The sequence below is a fragment of the Misgurnus anguillicaudatus genome, chromosome 24, assembly GCF_027580225.2.
Source record: "Misgurnus anguillicaudatus chromosome 24, ASM2758022v2, whole genome shotgun sequence".
NCBI classification, from domain to species: Eukaryota; Metazoa; Chordata; class Actinopteri; order Cypriniformes; family Cobitidae; genus Misgurnus; species Misgurnus anguillicaudatus.
Window position 1 is genome coordinate 21,978,709 of NC_073360.2, and position 12,287 is coordinate 21,990,995.

Here is a 12,287-nt window from a genome sequence, read left to right on the forward strand (position 1 = left end):
TTTGTAAATAAGATGTGTGTCTGAAGACAAAAAAATGTAATATATATGTATATGTACAGACCAAAGTAGGAGTATGAATAATTGTGAGTGACAGAGGCGAAAGTATACGTATTTATTCATTAAAATATAACGTTACATGCATTTGGTCATACCATTTTATTTTTAAAAAGAAAATATGTGACTTTTTCGTTTCAATTTGAGTTAATGCTTAATATTCTATTTATTATCATTTGTTTAACAGCATTAACAATTAATGTTATTGGAAAGTAGCTTTTATTGGGAAAAAAACGTTATCTACAGTCCTTAGGAAAAAAACTACATTTCCCTTCATTTCCTCTCGCGTATTACGTAAACAATATCCGGGTTAGAGGAAGAGAATTTCCGCGCCTTTTCGCTGTTGCGATGGATGTGAGATTGAAACAATCTGCAATATTTTAACGGCTCTGACAAATTATGGACTAAATTAGAACTTTATCTTTACAGATCAAATGCAGTAGATTTGGTCACAACGGATAACATAGAAATATGTTGCTTCCGTCTGACGTCGCCAGACTTGTCCTAGGTAACGCTTTTCAGACTCTTGTTTTTATTTTCTCCAGCAGCTAGCGAGCTAATAGTCTATAAAACATAGACATGTAACGTTAGTTATGTGATGTCTGTCATAAACTGCTTTGTAGTCCTAATTTTGTAGACCATTAACTTACAAGACACCTGTCTCATAAATACGTCTAAACTGAAAAAATGAGGAGTGTAACGTAATGTCAAAGTGATCGGATGTAACGTTACCTGCTGGATTTAAGTGCTAACGTACTGTACTACTGTACTTTACTGTACTGTAAGTGTATGTAAATCTGAAATCATTCGTTACTGTCTATGAATTTAGGTTATCTGCAACAAGAAGGTCTCACTGCTACAAGTCGAGCCTTAATTTTTGAAAGCCCAAACCTGAAGGAGTATGCAGAGCATAGTTCAGAGGACGGAGTCATCCCTGCCTGCGTGTTTGTATGTGCACTTCATAATAGATATATAGAAATGATAGTTTACTTAAAGCAGCAGGAGCACTTTGTGAATAACTGAATCACTGAAGTGTATTAAAAAGGAAGGCTGTTTTAACTTATAACCGAAGAGATATAATGGATTCAGTGGATTTATTGAATAATATTTATGCTCTCTGTAATATTAATTGTAATATGTGTTACTTCTGTCCTTCTTGTTTTTATTATAGTTACTACTTCGTTGTTGTATTCATGTGTGTATTTTTCTTTACCAGTCTCTTTTTGGGAAAAACCTGATCACGATATTAAACGAATATGTTGCCATTAAAGCTAAAGGTAAGTGCCATACAGAGACAGTAAAATACAAGTAACTTTACATTATAATGCAGAATTGTAATGAACGTAAAATAACATTATAATGCATTTCTGCTGCAGAAACAAGTCAAGAAAATCAAATACCGATTGTGTTGACATCCTTATGGAAAAAGCTTGACTTCACGCTCAACCAAATCAAGTAAATGCATTTATTTACACTTTTACACTACATGCTTTAAATGTTTTAGCTTTAAAATAAAGCCATCTTTATTAAAACCATGCTTTATTGTTTGCAGGTCTTTGCAAAACTCTCCAGCTATCCAACAGAATCAGCGATGTAAGCTTTTTTAAACACTTAATTTTAAAGAGGTGTGTGTTAAAAACATAAATTTAGGAAAATTAACCAAATAGGAAGTAATAATAAAAAATAATGACAGCCTAAACACACAAATAACAAGTGCTAATAGCTAAAATACATTTATCCTTATTTGTGTTTTTAATCATTTAAAGTGCGCACCAAGAATAGTATTCAGTACATGGCACGCCAGCAGAGACCGCTCGCCGTGTTTCAGTCTCCAATAACTCCCAGTGTGACAGGCCAGTGTGTCCCCAGCTCTGTGTCAACCCCTCAAGGGATGCTGGGACATTCCACACCAGTGTCTTATACATCTCAGCTTACCAGACCCTCCACTCTCTGCCTTAGCCAGCCAGGCGAGTCCTAAATTTCGTAATTGAATCTCTATTTGATTTCTATGTAATAATTGTAAGTGCAATCTTTAGACTCTGAAATCTTGCACCTTTATAGGCGAGTCGCCATTGCAGATATTAGTGCCTGATCACAGACTGAATCCAGGACCTTTGTCCCCTGCACGCAGAAAATGGTAAGACTTGCAGTGTTGCTGTCAGTGGAAATGTTACCCTGTATGTTTATTACGTGTACGTGAACATGCGTGCACGGTCGAAAGCACAGCCTTGTAAAGCACAGTTTATTTGACTTGTACGTGTACACAGATGTTTGACGCATGCGCATTGGAACAAAATGCAACGTATCTCCTGGGCTATATACTACATTGTCCTGTACGTGCATACAATGTACGGTGGGTTTCAAAAATCCAGCAGTGCACATACAGTACGCCTGTACACAGACCCTCGCATATACGTAAAAATGGACCATACTTCTGCCTTTATGTAATTTCCTCCTTTATTCCTCAGGGAATTGTCACAGACATATAGTTAGACATGGACAGATAGTTTGTATCAATAACCATTCATTCTAAACAGTGAATTTTTATGTTGTAGTGATTCACCGAGGCGGAGGGGAGGCGGTCAGTTGGGCAGCACTGGGACCAGTCGAACCACATTAGTGTCTAGCAGCACTCTTGTTGTGGAAACCCCTAGTGAAGAAAACATGGCGGAAAACTTATCTGTAAGTGCCAAGTCTCTTCTAAGTTGGTCATTTTTATGCTCCCGTATAATTTAAAGATCGTGTCAATTTTCTTTCTGTAGCAAATAGTCATAGAAAATGCCAGAGAAAAAATTCTTAATGATAGATCCTTACAAGAAAAACTGGCTGAAAACATCAACAAAATCTTGGGAAGGTAAATAGATTTCTTAACAGTCAATCAACCACTTAAATAACCGTTAAACTAGGAAACTATATGATAGTTAAGTTTATCATTTTGTATGATTATTTTAAGTGAGAATAGTCCTCAAACATCAAAAGCTGTCTGCACAACAGCGGAACAAGAACAGTCGATCGATGAAATCCTGGGCCTCCAGGTGTGTTTATTTTTAATGTTTGTTTATGTGCGTGTTAAAATCTTGACAACCTTGTTTCATGTATTAAACTTAATACCCCTAACACAACATTGTAAATTTGTTTTCAGGGAGAAATTCATATGACGGATGATGCCATCCAAGACATACTGACACAGACTGAGTCAGACCCTGCGTTTCAGGCGCTCTTTGACCTCTTCGATTGTGGTAGGTTTAGGTTGTAGATCAAATAAAGTCCTTTTTGTGATTTATTGTTTTCTACATAAAGTTTTTTTTTTTTTTTTAAGGGAAAAGCAAAACGGGTGAAGGCAGTGAACAGGCGGATGGCAGTTTGATCACTAGTGCACAGGAGAGTGATGAGACCGACCACATTGACAGTGCCTCAGAGACAGGTGATATATGACTTAACATCTTAAGGACATTGATCAATTTAGATGCTAATAATTTCTTTTTTACAAAAAATAATAAACAAATGAAAAATAAAGTATTTACAAACCCCATCCTAACATTGTGACAATGCGATGCATTAAGATATAGTAATATTTCTATCCACATTTAAAGGACTGTGGCTGAAAATACAGCTACTGAGAACATGCAGGGATGTGATTTTTCGATTTTCTGACCTCTGTGGGATGACTTGTCTGTGCATGCATTTGTAAGACGTGTGCTTTCATCCAATATGGATCCCTGACATTCAAAGCAGTTCAACATGCCAGGTGGATTCAGCATTTTATTTGCTAAGCGCTTTGGCTTGGTGTGATGCTGCTATTTTGTTTATCAGTCCTTGTATGATTCACCAGTTTGGTAGTTGTGGTTTTTGTCCCGCCCCCTTTTCACCGATTTAATGTTTGATACGTCAGAATTTATGCATTTCCATATCCCATTATTCACATTTACTCTTTTTCGCATAAGTCAAAGCCACCAAAAGTGATTGTATAAACCTTTTTTGCGAATTAAAGGGTTCACCCAAAAATGAAAATTCTGTCATCATTTACATCATTTTACTGTGAAACATTTATTTTTTCTGATGAACACGGAAGAAAGATATTTTGAGGGATGTTTGTAACCCATAAGCGGTTTGGTTACACTACTGTAAATACATAAATGTAAATATGTAAAAAAATATTGCATCAAATATACTGTTAATACATATGAATTAATGTTGTCAGTGCTGTATGAATTAGTGGAGCCCACAGTATTTTTCAGTTTTACGTGTACAGATTAATCATAAATTAATAATTGCAGAATTGAAGTTGTGAGGGGATGCCACTTGTGACAACTTTTATCAGCACATTAAATAAAACGTTTAGGTTACTAGTAAATTGCTAAAATGTTGAATTTATAGTCTAAAATTGCCAATCATAATTCAATAATTCTAATGGTTTGTACATTTGTACATGTGTCATTGTGTGCATATTGGTTTTGCATGGGGTGTTGGGTTGGTTCTTCCTTTTTTTTCTTCTTGGCCGGTCACATGCTTGAACAAGTTATTTTGTTAGCACACCCTCTTGTGTTGCGGCTAAAGTGTGTACACATACAGAGAGACACTTGATATCATCCGTTCTCATTAATTATGTGATGCTGCACCAAATGTCATGCTTTTTATGGCTTTCCAAAACTTTTATAATCAATCTTTCCTCATGCATGTTTAATTATTAATATTCATGATGCACAGAATGTTCATTGAGTGATATCTCTGTGTGGGTGGAGCTGTCAGCTGCAACGTCACACCAATATCAACTGATGTGCATTGTGTGCGTTGTGGTTGGTTAGGATGAAGACTCTGATAAACAAAGAAAAGATGCCTTTTATCATGTGTTGCCATGTCATGTATGTTTGCGAAACAATGTAATGTTAATTTTGATTTTAATGATTTTATTATTTTTGTTTACTACAAGGCACCGGACAGGAGGATACCACATCACTGGGAGAAAGTAGCGTAGGAAACAGCCAGATCACTTCGGAGTCAAAAAGCAAAAAGAAATCACTGGCCTGTCATAGTGTGTCTAAATCTTCTTCCACTGCTTCACACACACAAACAGCCACTGGACGAGCACCCACACCCTCAAAAAGAGGGCTGATCAGGTCCAGAGTATCTACCAATGCCCATACAAGAGGTGCCACAAAGTCGAACAATAAAGTGGATTCCCGTCCACCTGACCAAACCGTCTCAAGCTCCTCTTTCCCAGAGGAAACAGTTGCCATGGAGATGGATGATCCACAAAATGAATCCTCCGAGACTCCTGTGAATATTCAGAATCCATTGCTGGTATCTCAGGAGAACTCTATGAATATCAACAGCCGCAGTGATCAAATTAATCAAGTCCCAGTGTCGAATGAACCACCGCAACCAGTTTCCATTGCATCTGTTAAGGAGACTGGGATTTTAATCGAAAATCCTGGACAGAATGTGTCTGGTGAGGCTTCTCCGCACTCCTTAAACAAAACAACCCCTTCCTACACACAGCAGACAGACTCAACCTACAAAGAAACTCAGGTGTGCGGTTTAAGGTGTGTTGCACCTACAGCAGGTTTAGTAAACCCGTTAGCCCTTGCTTTATGTGCCACCACCGTTGCACCGCCTGCCTCAACATGCGTTTCTGACACCCAGGCTAAGGAGACTGATCCCAATAAAGTTGTGTCTCTGAAAATCATAATTAGTGATGAACAAAATGAGCAATCTACTGATGCGGCGCTAAACCAGGCTGTCTCCAGCATTACCGGTGACAGACTTCCCACCATCTACCTATCATCTCCTGCCAAATCTCCTGCCAAGACCCTGCCCACGGCCTCCGCGGTGATAACGCAGGAGGAAACGGTGCAGGCTGTTAGCAGCTTACAAGGGGTGGAGGGTGTTGGAACGTTCGGAACACCGACAAGGAACTTTCTGAGCAATGCACAGACTACGGTTGCACGTTCCACAGGTCACGAAACCGGTTTCATTCAGCTGTTGCCTGCTAACCCGTCTTCAGGCAGTTATTTTGTCGTGACTGATCCAGCCACTGCAGAGCAACGATCAAATGTAGTGTTGCTGTCGAGTAACATGCCTCAAGGGACGGTGTCATCTATCCCAAATGTGGTAGCGACACCTCCTCGTCAAAGGACAGTTGTGTCTGTGGGTCAAAATATCTCTCAGACCTATTCGCCTGGTGAGTAAAGAGTCTGATTATATAAGACATTGTATACCTCTATATTAGATTAATGTTTAGTTTAGTTTAGTTATGTTAAAGGATTAGTCCATTTTTTTTAAATCCAGATAATTTACTCACCACCATGTCACCCAAAATGTTGATGTATTTCTTTGTTCAGTCGAGAAGAAATTTATGTTTTTTTGAGGAAAACATTCCAGGATTTTTCTCATTTTAATGGACCCCAACACTAAACAGTTTTAAAATTTCAGTTTCAAAGGACTCTAAACAATCTCAAACAAGGCATAAGGGTCTTATCTAGTGAAACGATTGTCATTTTTGACAAGAAAAATTGTCCAGTGACGCTCCAGCGCGACCTCACATAATATGTCATCATATCAAGAAGTCACAGATGATGTATAAGTTAATTATCTGGATTTTTGGACTAATCCTTTAAGGCACTCATTACGTGAGTCTTCCTCTGTGACTTTGAATTATATTTCTGTTTCAAATACATTTTCTTTTTAGGGTCCACTATCATTATATCCTCACCAGTTCAGTCCTTGCTACAAAATGTAATGGTTCCTGTGTCTGTTGTGGGCCAAAACACTGGAAAACTCACGGTCCTTCCCAATCAGGTTAAAACGTAGTCCTTTTCTTAGTGTACCCATCCTTAAAACTTTAACAAAACAAATGAATTTTATATATCACTTTTTTAATATGTGTACATATTTATTTATACAGATGGTGTCTTTGCCGTGTTCAACCGCTGTAAGGCAACCTCCTAAAGTAACATCTCAACCTAAACTGGTACCCAAAGAAAACACTGACATGGGTAAGACATTTTTTTCTTTTATTCATCTGGATGTTTAAATTTTTTACTTTATTTGGTACATCTTAAAGGCAAATTGTATGATTTCTGCACCGCAAACAGATTTTTAGTTAGTGCTGCTTTAGGCTGGGAGATATTGGCCAAATTGGCGATGTATGATAACTATGTATTTTCTACTGTGGAATAAATGTTTACGTGCAAGTCTAATCCTCATGTGAGATGTCATAATTAACATAATTAAATAATGTTTTCCTCCCTGTTTGAAAATATACAGTTGCACAGCGAAAAGCTTAAAATGTCGAAAGCTTACATCTGACCGCAGTGTACATTTCTGGCAGAGCCTCTATTGCAATGGAGGGTCATATCAAACTATATAATAGTTAAATAGTTTCCTGGACAGGGCTTAAGCCTTGTGCCAGACTAGTATCTGTGTCTATGATGTCTTAACTGAAAACAGCATGCAGCTTTTCAATGATGTTCACGTCATTTCATAACGTTCAAATGGCAACAGGGGACATGGCTGCGCTTGTGTGAAGTAAATGCAACATTTTCAACTTTATGCTAAGATATGTATGGGTGATTCTCACGAAATCCAGACTTAAAAGGTGTCCAGCATCAGATTTTTTTTAAAAGCCGTTGAAACCAATTTTTTTTTGCACATATAAGATTAAGGTCTGAACTTACTATAATCATTATTTTTAGAGGATTTAAAAAATATTTCCTATAGAATTATTTACATTTTTTTAGATTTTATAAAAAATTATCAGTACCGGAACATGATAGTACATTAAATATATGCATTTACAAACTCGGTAATGAGAACTAAAAAGTTGTCTAGATACTATGACAAACAAAATTTTATCTGGAGAGAAAAATAAGAACTGCTTACCTGGTAGCCATCTTAGTGTCACAGTAAATTATGTCCCTTCCAACAATAAAAAAAAAAGTTAGTTCCTTGAGAGCTTAAACAATGATTGAAAATTGTTGCGGAGGATGAGAAAATTTTTCTAGGACACATTTATATTCCTTATTATTGTCTCTATTTACCAATGATCACCAAATAGCACATGTTTCTTTACTGTAAATGTTTATAGTATAACATGCACTGAAGCTTTTTATTTTTTAGATTTTTAATTATAAATATTTCCATGTCAAAGAACCCAAATACAGTCATGGACACGTTGCGGTAATGAAAATGTTCTTCTTAAATGTGAATTTTTTTTGTTTGTGTTTATGATGTCATTTGAAATCATGTGCAAAATAGAACATGAAGAGATGTTTGTAACTGAATGCTTCTTATTTTTGATACTCTTACTTTGCATTTACTTTTTTTATCACAATATTTCCTGACACCTCATAAGTCTAATTTGCGAGAATCACCCATATGTGATTTTTGCTACGAAAATGCAGGGATTATGAAATCATGCAAGCCCAGCATATTTTGCATAAAAATCTGCAATTTATGCTGTGAAAGTGCGGCGTATTTGAAAAAAATGCAGCCCACGCATAAATATGCGGACTTTGGCTGATTATGCATTGAATCATGCAATCTCATGATCACGTTTTTCTGGAGGGACTGGATATTGCAAACTATATTGTTTCATGTTATGAAAATATGAAACAATATGAAGATATGATGAGTGCATATTTGTTTCTCTGGAGGTTAATCTTATTGTAATATATTTGTTTGTGTATTATGCAATTGTGTATTTAGTAATTGATTTGAAATGCTTTTCTGAATTTCAGTCAAAATCTGCAAATCTGGACCTGGCCAGGTATCAAAAGGGCTTCCTCAGACCTCTCAGATCTCCGACCAGCAAAAGGATGCCAGTGGCATGAGCCCCAGCCATCGGAGGATACTGCGCTTTGACGTCACACCCGAAAACACTACAGCTGGTCAGAGTTCAACACAGACAACCACACTCACATCCACCATTTCATCTTCTCCAACACAACAAGTTCATAAGGATAACAAACGGACCGAACCAAAGCAGCACTTAAATTCCGACAACGTCAAAAGAAGGATCGAACCGATCAGACTGCCTGAAGTAAATCACAATGCAGCTAAAAGGGACTCTGAAAAAGCTGCCGTTCCTCAGCAACAAATAGAAACCCAGAAAAGTAAAAGGACTGAAAAGAGAACGGATCTAACCGCTACAAGCAACAGATCTTCCAACAAAACTCCCAACGAGCCTGAGTCTTTAGTAAGATTACAATCACAAAAAAAATCACAACTATCAAACAAGGATGACGGTGGAGCGGTTTCACAGAGTGCAAAATCACCTGCTCAAGTGCAAAAACCTAAACCAGCAGGCAACGCAAAAACCAGTTCACTGGAAGAAGCAAAAGTGTCAAAACCAGCAGACAAAACATTACAGGACTCTCCAGGTATCACTGCAAACAAGGAAAACGAATTGGAAAGCAATCAAAAAGAGCAGCGTCCAACAGCTACACGGCCCTCGGAGGACCTTACGGTTTCTACGGTAAAACCTGCAACGCCAATATTGAGCAATTCCAGTAAAATGTTGTGCAAGACGAGCCCTCTGACTAAACAGGCGGCTGAGATGCTTCATGACATACAGGGTCAGGCTCCTGTGGCAACTCCATTGAAAAGACAAGGATCATCTAGCTGTCCAGATCTCTTGCTCCCAAGAACACCTGGACCAGTATGTATACAGGAGGAGAAGATGGATGGGTTGAGAACCCCGTCTCGGGTGAGGCACGTGCGGGAGGGTGAAAGCACACCGAAGAACCTCCCCCCACCTGCCACACCAGATATCATTCCCTCTTGCAGTCCTGCCAGTGAGGCGGGCAGTGAGAACAGCATCAACATGGCCGCCCATACGCTCATGATTTTGTCACGAGCTGCCAGGACGGGAGGTCCACTGAAAGACAGTTTGCGTCAAGAAGAGGCCAGCGCTGGGAAATCTTCCACTCCTAAAAGCAAGAAACGAAAGCACATTGAAACCAGTCCTCCAGCAAAAAAAGAGCTACAGCTTTCTGGCTCCTCGGGTAGTAAAAAGAAATCTAAGGTGGGCACATATTATAAAGCTCTTTTATTATTTGTGCACTTTCCAAAAATTGTCAGTAGGCATTACTATTTATGTTGGTATTGTTTTTTTTACAGAAACAGAAGAAACTGTTAGACTCTTTTCCAGATGACCTGGATGTGGATAAATTCCTGTCATCTCTGCACTATGATGAATAATGACGCTAAAGAACAGCCGCATGCATTTCAGGGACGTATCGAGCCATGTGTTCATAATGTGAAATATTGTATATATACTCCGTATTAGCCTAGTAATCATATTCATACTGAAAGTTTCACCTTGCAGTATGATAAACAGGCCAAGATCAATTTAGCACTCTTCAAAACAAACAAAAAAAAGAGATAATTTAGGATAAACTGTTATTTTGACTGTGTGAGAGTGTGAGTTCAGCTGCTACATTAAAACTATTACTTTTATATTCTCTCAGATGCACCATGTGATTATTTTTTGGTTTCAAGAGATGACTCTCTGTTGCTCACCTCTAGGGGGCATTGCTTTACAAGAAGACTGGAGTTAAACAAGATTCCTCTATATGTCCTTTATATTTTATGACTTATTTTAATAAATCAATGTTTGATTTAATGATTATTGTATTTTAGTCAGTTGTGCACTTAAGACTAATACACTTGGCAGTTTACTAGGTTTTTGCTATACAAATTATATTAAAAGCTTGAGCATATGCTGAGCGATAAAAGCGGGTTGCAATTAGATTTACGTTGATAACTATGATTTACTCTGGACGTTTTTACTTGATATGGATAAAACTAACAGCCTATCACACAGCAGAAATAAACAAAGCAGTCAGTCGGCAGTTTTGTTTTCACGTCAAAGCACACAGCGCAACATTTAAGCTACAGGGGAAGAAACAAAGTATAAATGGAACCGGATAAAAGTCACAAAACTTAAGTTGTGTTATTAGAGCTAAAAAAATATATTTTGTTGACGATTTAACTCAACCTCAGTTATATGTAAGGATTTGGAAATTTTACATGCAACGAAGCATATACCAAGAATGTAAATGCAATAAATCTTTATCATCACCTGAACTGATATCAGACCAACGAGATTAATGAGCCAGATCCTTTGTGATCCAGTTGTTTAAATTTTGGTTATATTTCTTGGGATGTAATATAGTAACCGCTAGTGTTGTAGTCAAGACCACCTAAACCGAGACCAAGTCATGACCGAGACCAAGACATGCCGAGACCGAGACAAGACCAGTGCGAGTCACTGCATTAAAACACTTATGATAAAATGTAAATATGTGCATATGATTAGGCACTTCTTGTTTGTGCGTGTATGTGTGCCATTAGAGAAGTTGATAAAATAATCAAAGGCATTGCAGATATGTGGGAATTTATCTTTGTCTATAAGCAAATAAAAGTGAACAAATACTAAAGAGCTGAAATCAACTTAACCATTTCATCTGAACTGTCTTTCCATGGCGTACCATCCACTTAACACAATGCAGGTGTTTTTAGTAATAAAATTAAAAAAATTGTCATTGGTAGAAACTTAAACAATGCCAACATCATATGCCAAACCTGAATAAACTGCGTAAAATTAATGATAAAAAATAAATTTGTGATGTGCCATCAGTTGTGGTCTTGACCGGTTTTGAAATAAAATTCAGAGTCCTCTTTGTCTGAGACAGAGTAAAAATGCGGTCGATTCCAAGAACTACAACACTAGTCACAGCTTTTTTACACTATTTAATTAAGTTAAAAGTTATCTAACTTGCCCGGTAAAGGGAGGAAAACAAGTTTACATTTGCTTTGTTTTTTTATGTTAATAAACTAGGCCTACGTTTTAAAATGCAGTTAATGAACCATCTGTTTCCTACAGGCTTCAGTCATTGTTTACAGTAGCTGGCAGAGGTGTGCATGTTTATATCGTGCTAAAATGTCATTATTTGATATGTAAGACACATGTAATGATTAACTCAACTGCTTAAGTGGCACGGGACGGTAGATCGTATAGCTCGTGGAAGTTTTACCAACTTTGCTTTTCTTTCTTTTCCTATCAGATGGAAAAGGCATTTGTTTCCTAAAAAATAATGTTTGAAGAAAAAGTGCCTAACTGGTGTTTAAGTAAAAATAAAAGGTTTTAGTCGGAGCCGATGGTGTAGTGGACGGTGCTCCGACACACAGTGCAGACGCACTTCTGGCAACCCGAGTTCGAATCCCGGCTC

General features: G+C 37.6%; 1 protein-coding gene across 1 annotated transcript; it reads left to right on the forward strand.

Moving 5' to 3' along the window:
- Positions 1-352: 352 nt before the first annotated feature.
- Positions 353-10,522, forward strand: npat (nuclear protein, ataxia-telangiectasia locus). Its single transcript, XM_055196619.2, has 17 exons — positions 353-562; positions 884-1,002; positions 1,271-1,331; positions 1,431-1,509; positions 1,607-1,647; positions 1,821-2,021; positions 2,116-2,191; positions 2,610-2,736; positions 2,817-2,908; positions 3,008-3,089; positions 3,197-3,293; positions 3,374-3,478; positions 4,985-6,235; positions 6,743-6,852; positions 6,959-7,049; positions 8,793-10,078; positions 10,174-10,522. The coding sequence occupies exons 1-17, from the start codon at positions 526-528 to the stop codon at positions 10,252-10,254; spliced, it is 3,936 nt and encodes a 1,311-aa protein (XP_055052594.2). The 5' UTR covers positions 353-525; the 3' UTR covers positions 10,255-10,522.
- Positions 10,523-12,287: the final 1,765 nt, after the last annotated feature.

Coding starts and splice junctions, on each gene's coding strand:
- npat (XM_055196619.2), top strand. CDS start 526: ATGTTGCTTCCGTCTGACGTCGCCAGACTTGTCCTAG. Junction 2,909..3,007: donor ATCAACAAAATCTTGGGAAG/GTAAATAGATTT, acceptor GATTATTTTAAG/TGAGAATAGTCCTCAAACAT. Junction 7,050..8,792: donor CAAAGAAAACACTGACATGG/GTAAGACATTTT, acceptor TCTGAATTTCAG/TCAAAATCTGCAAATCTGGA.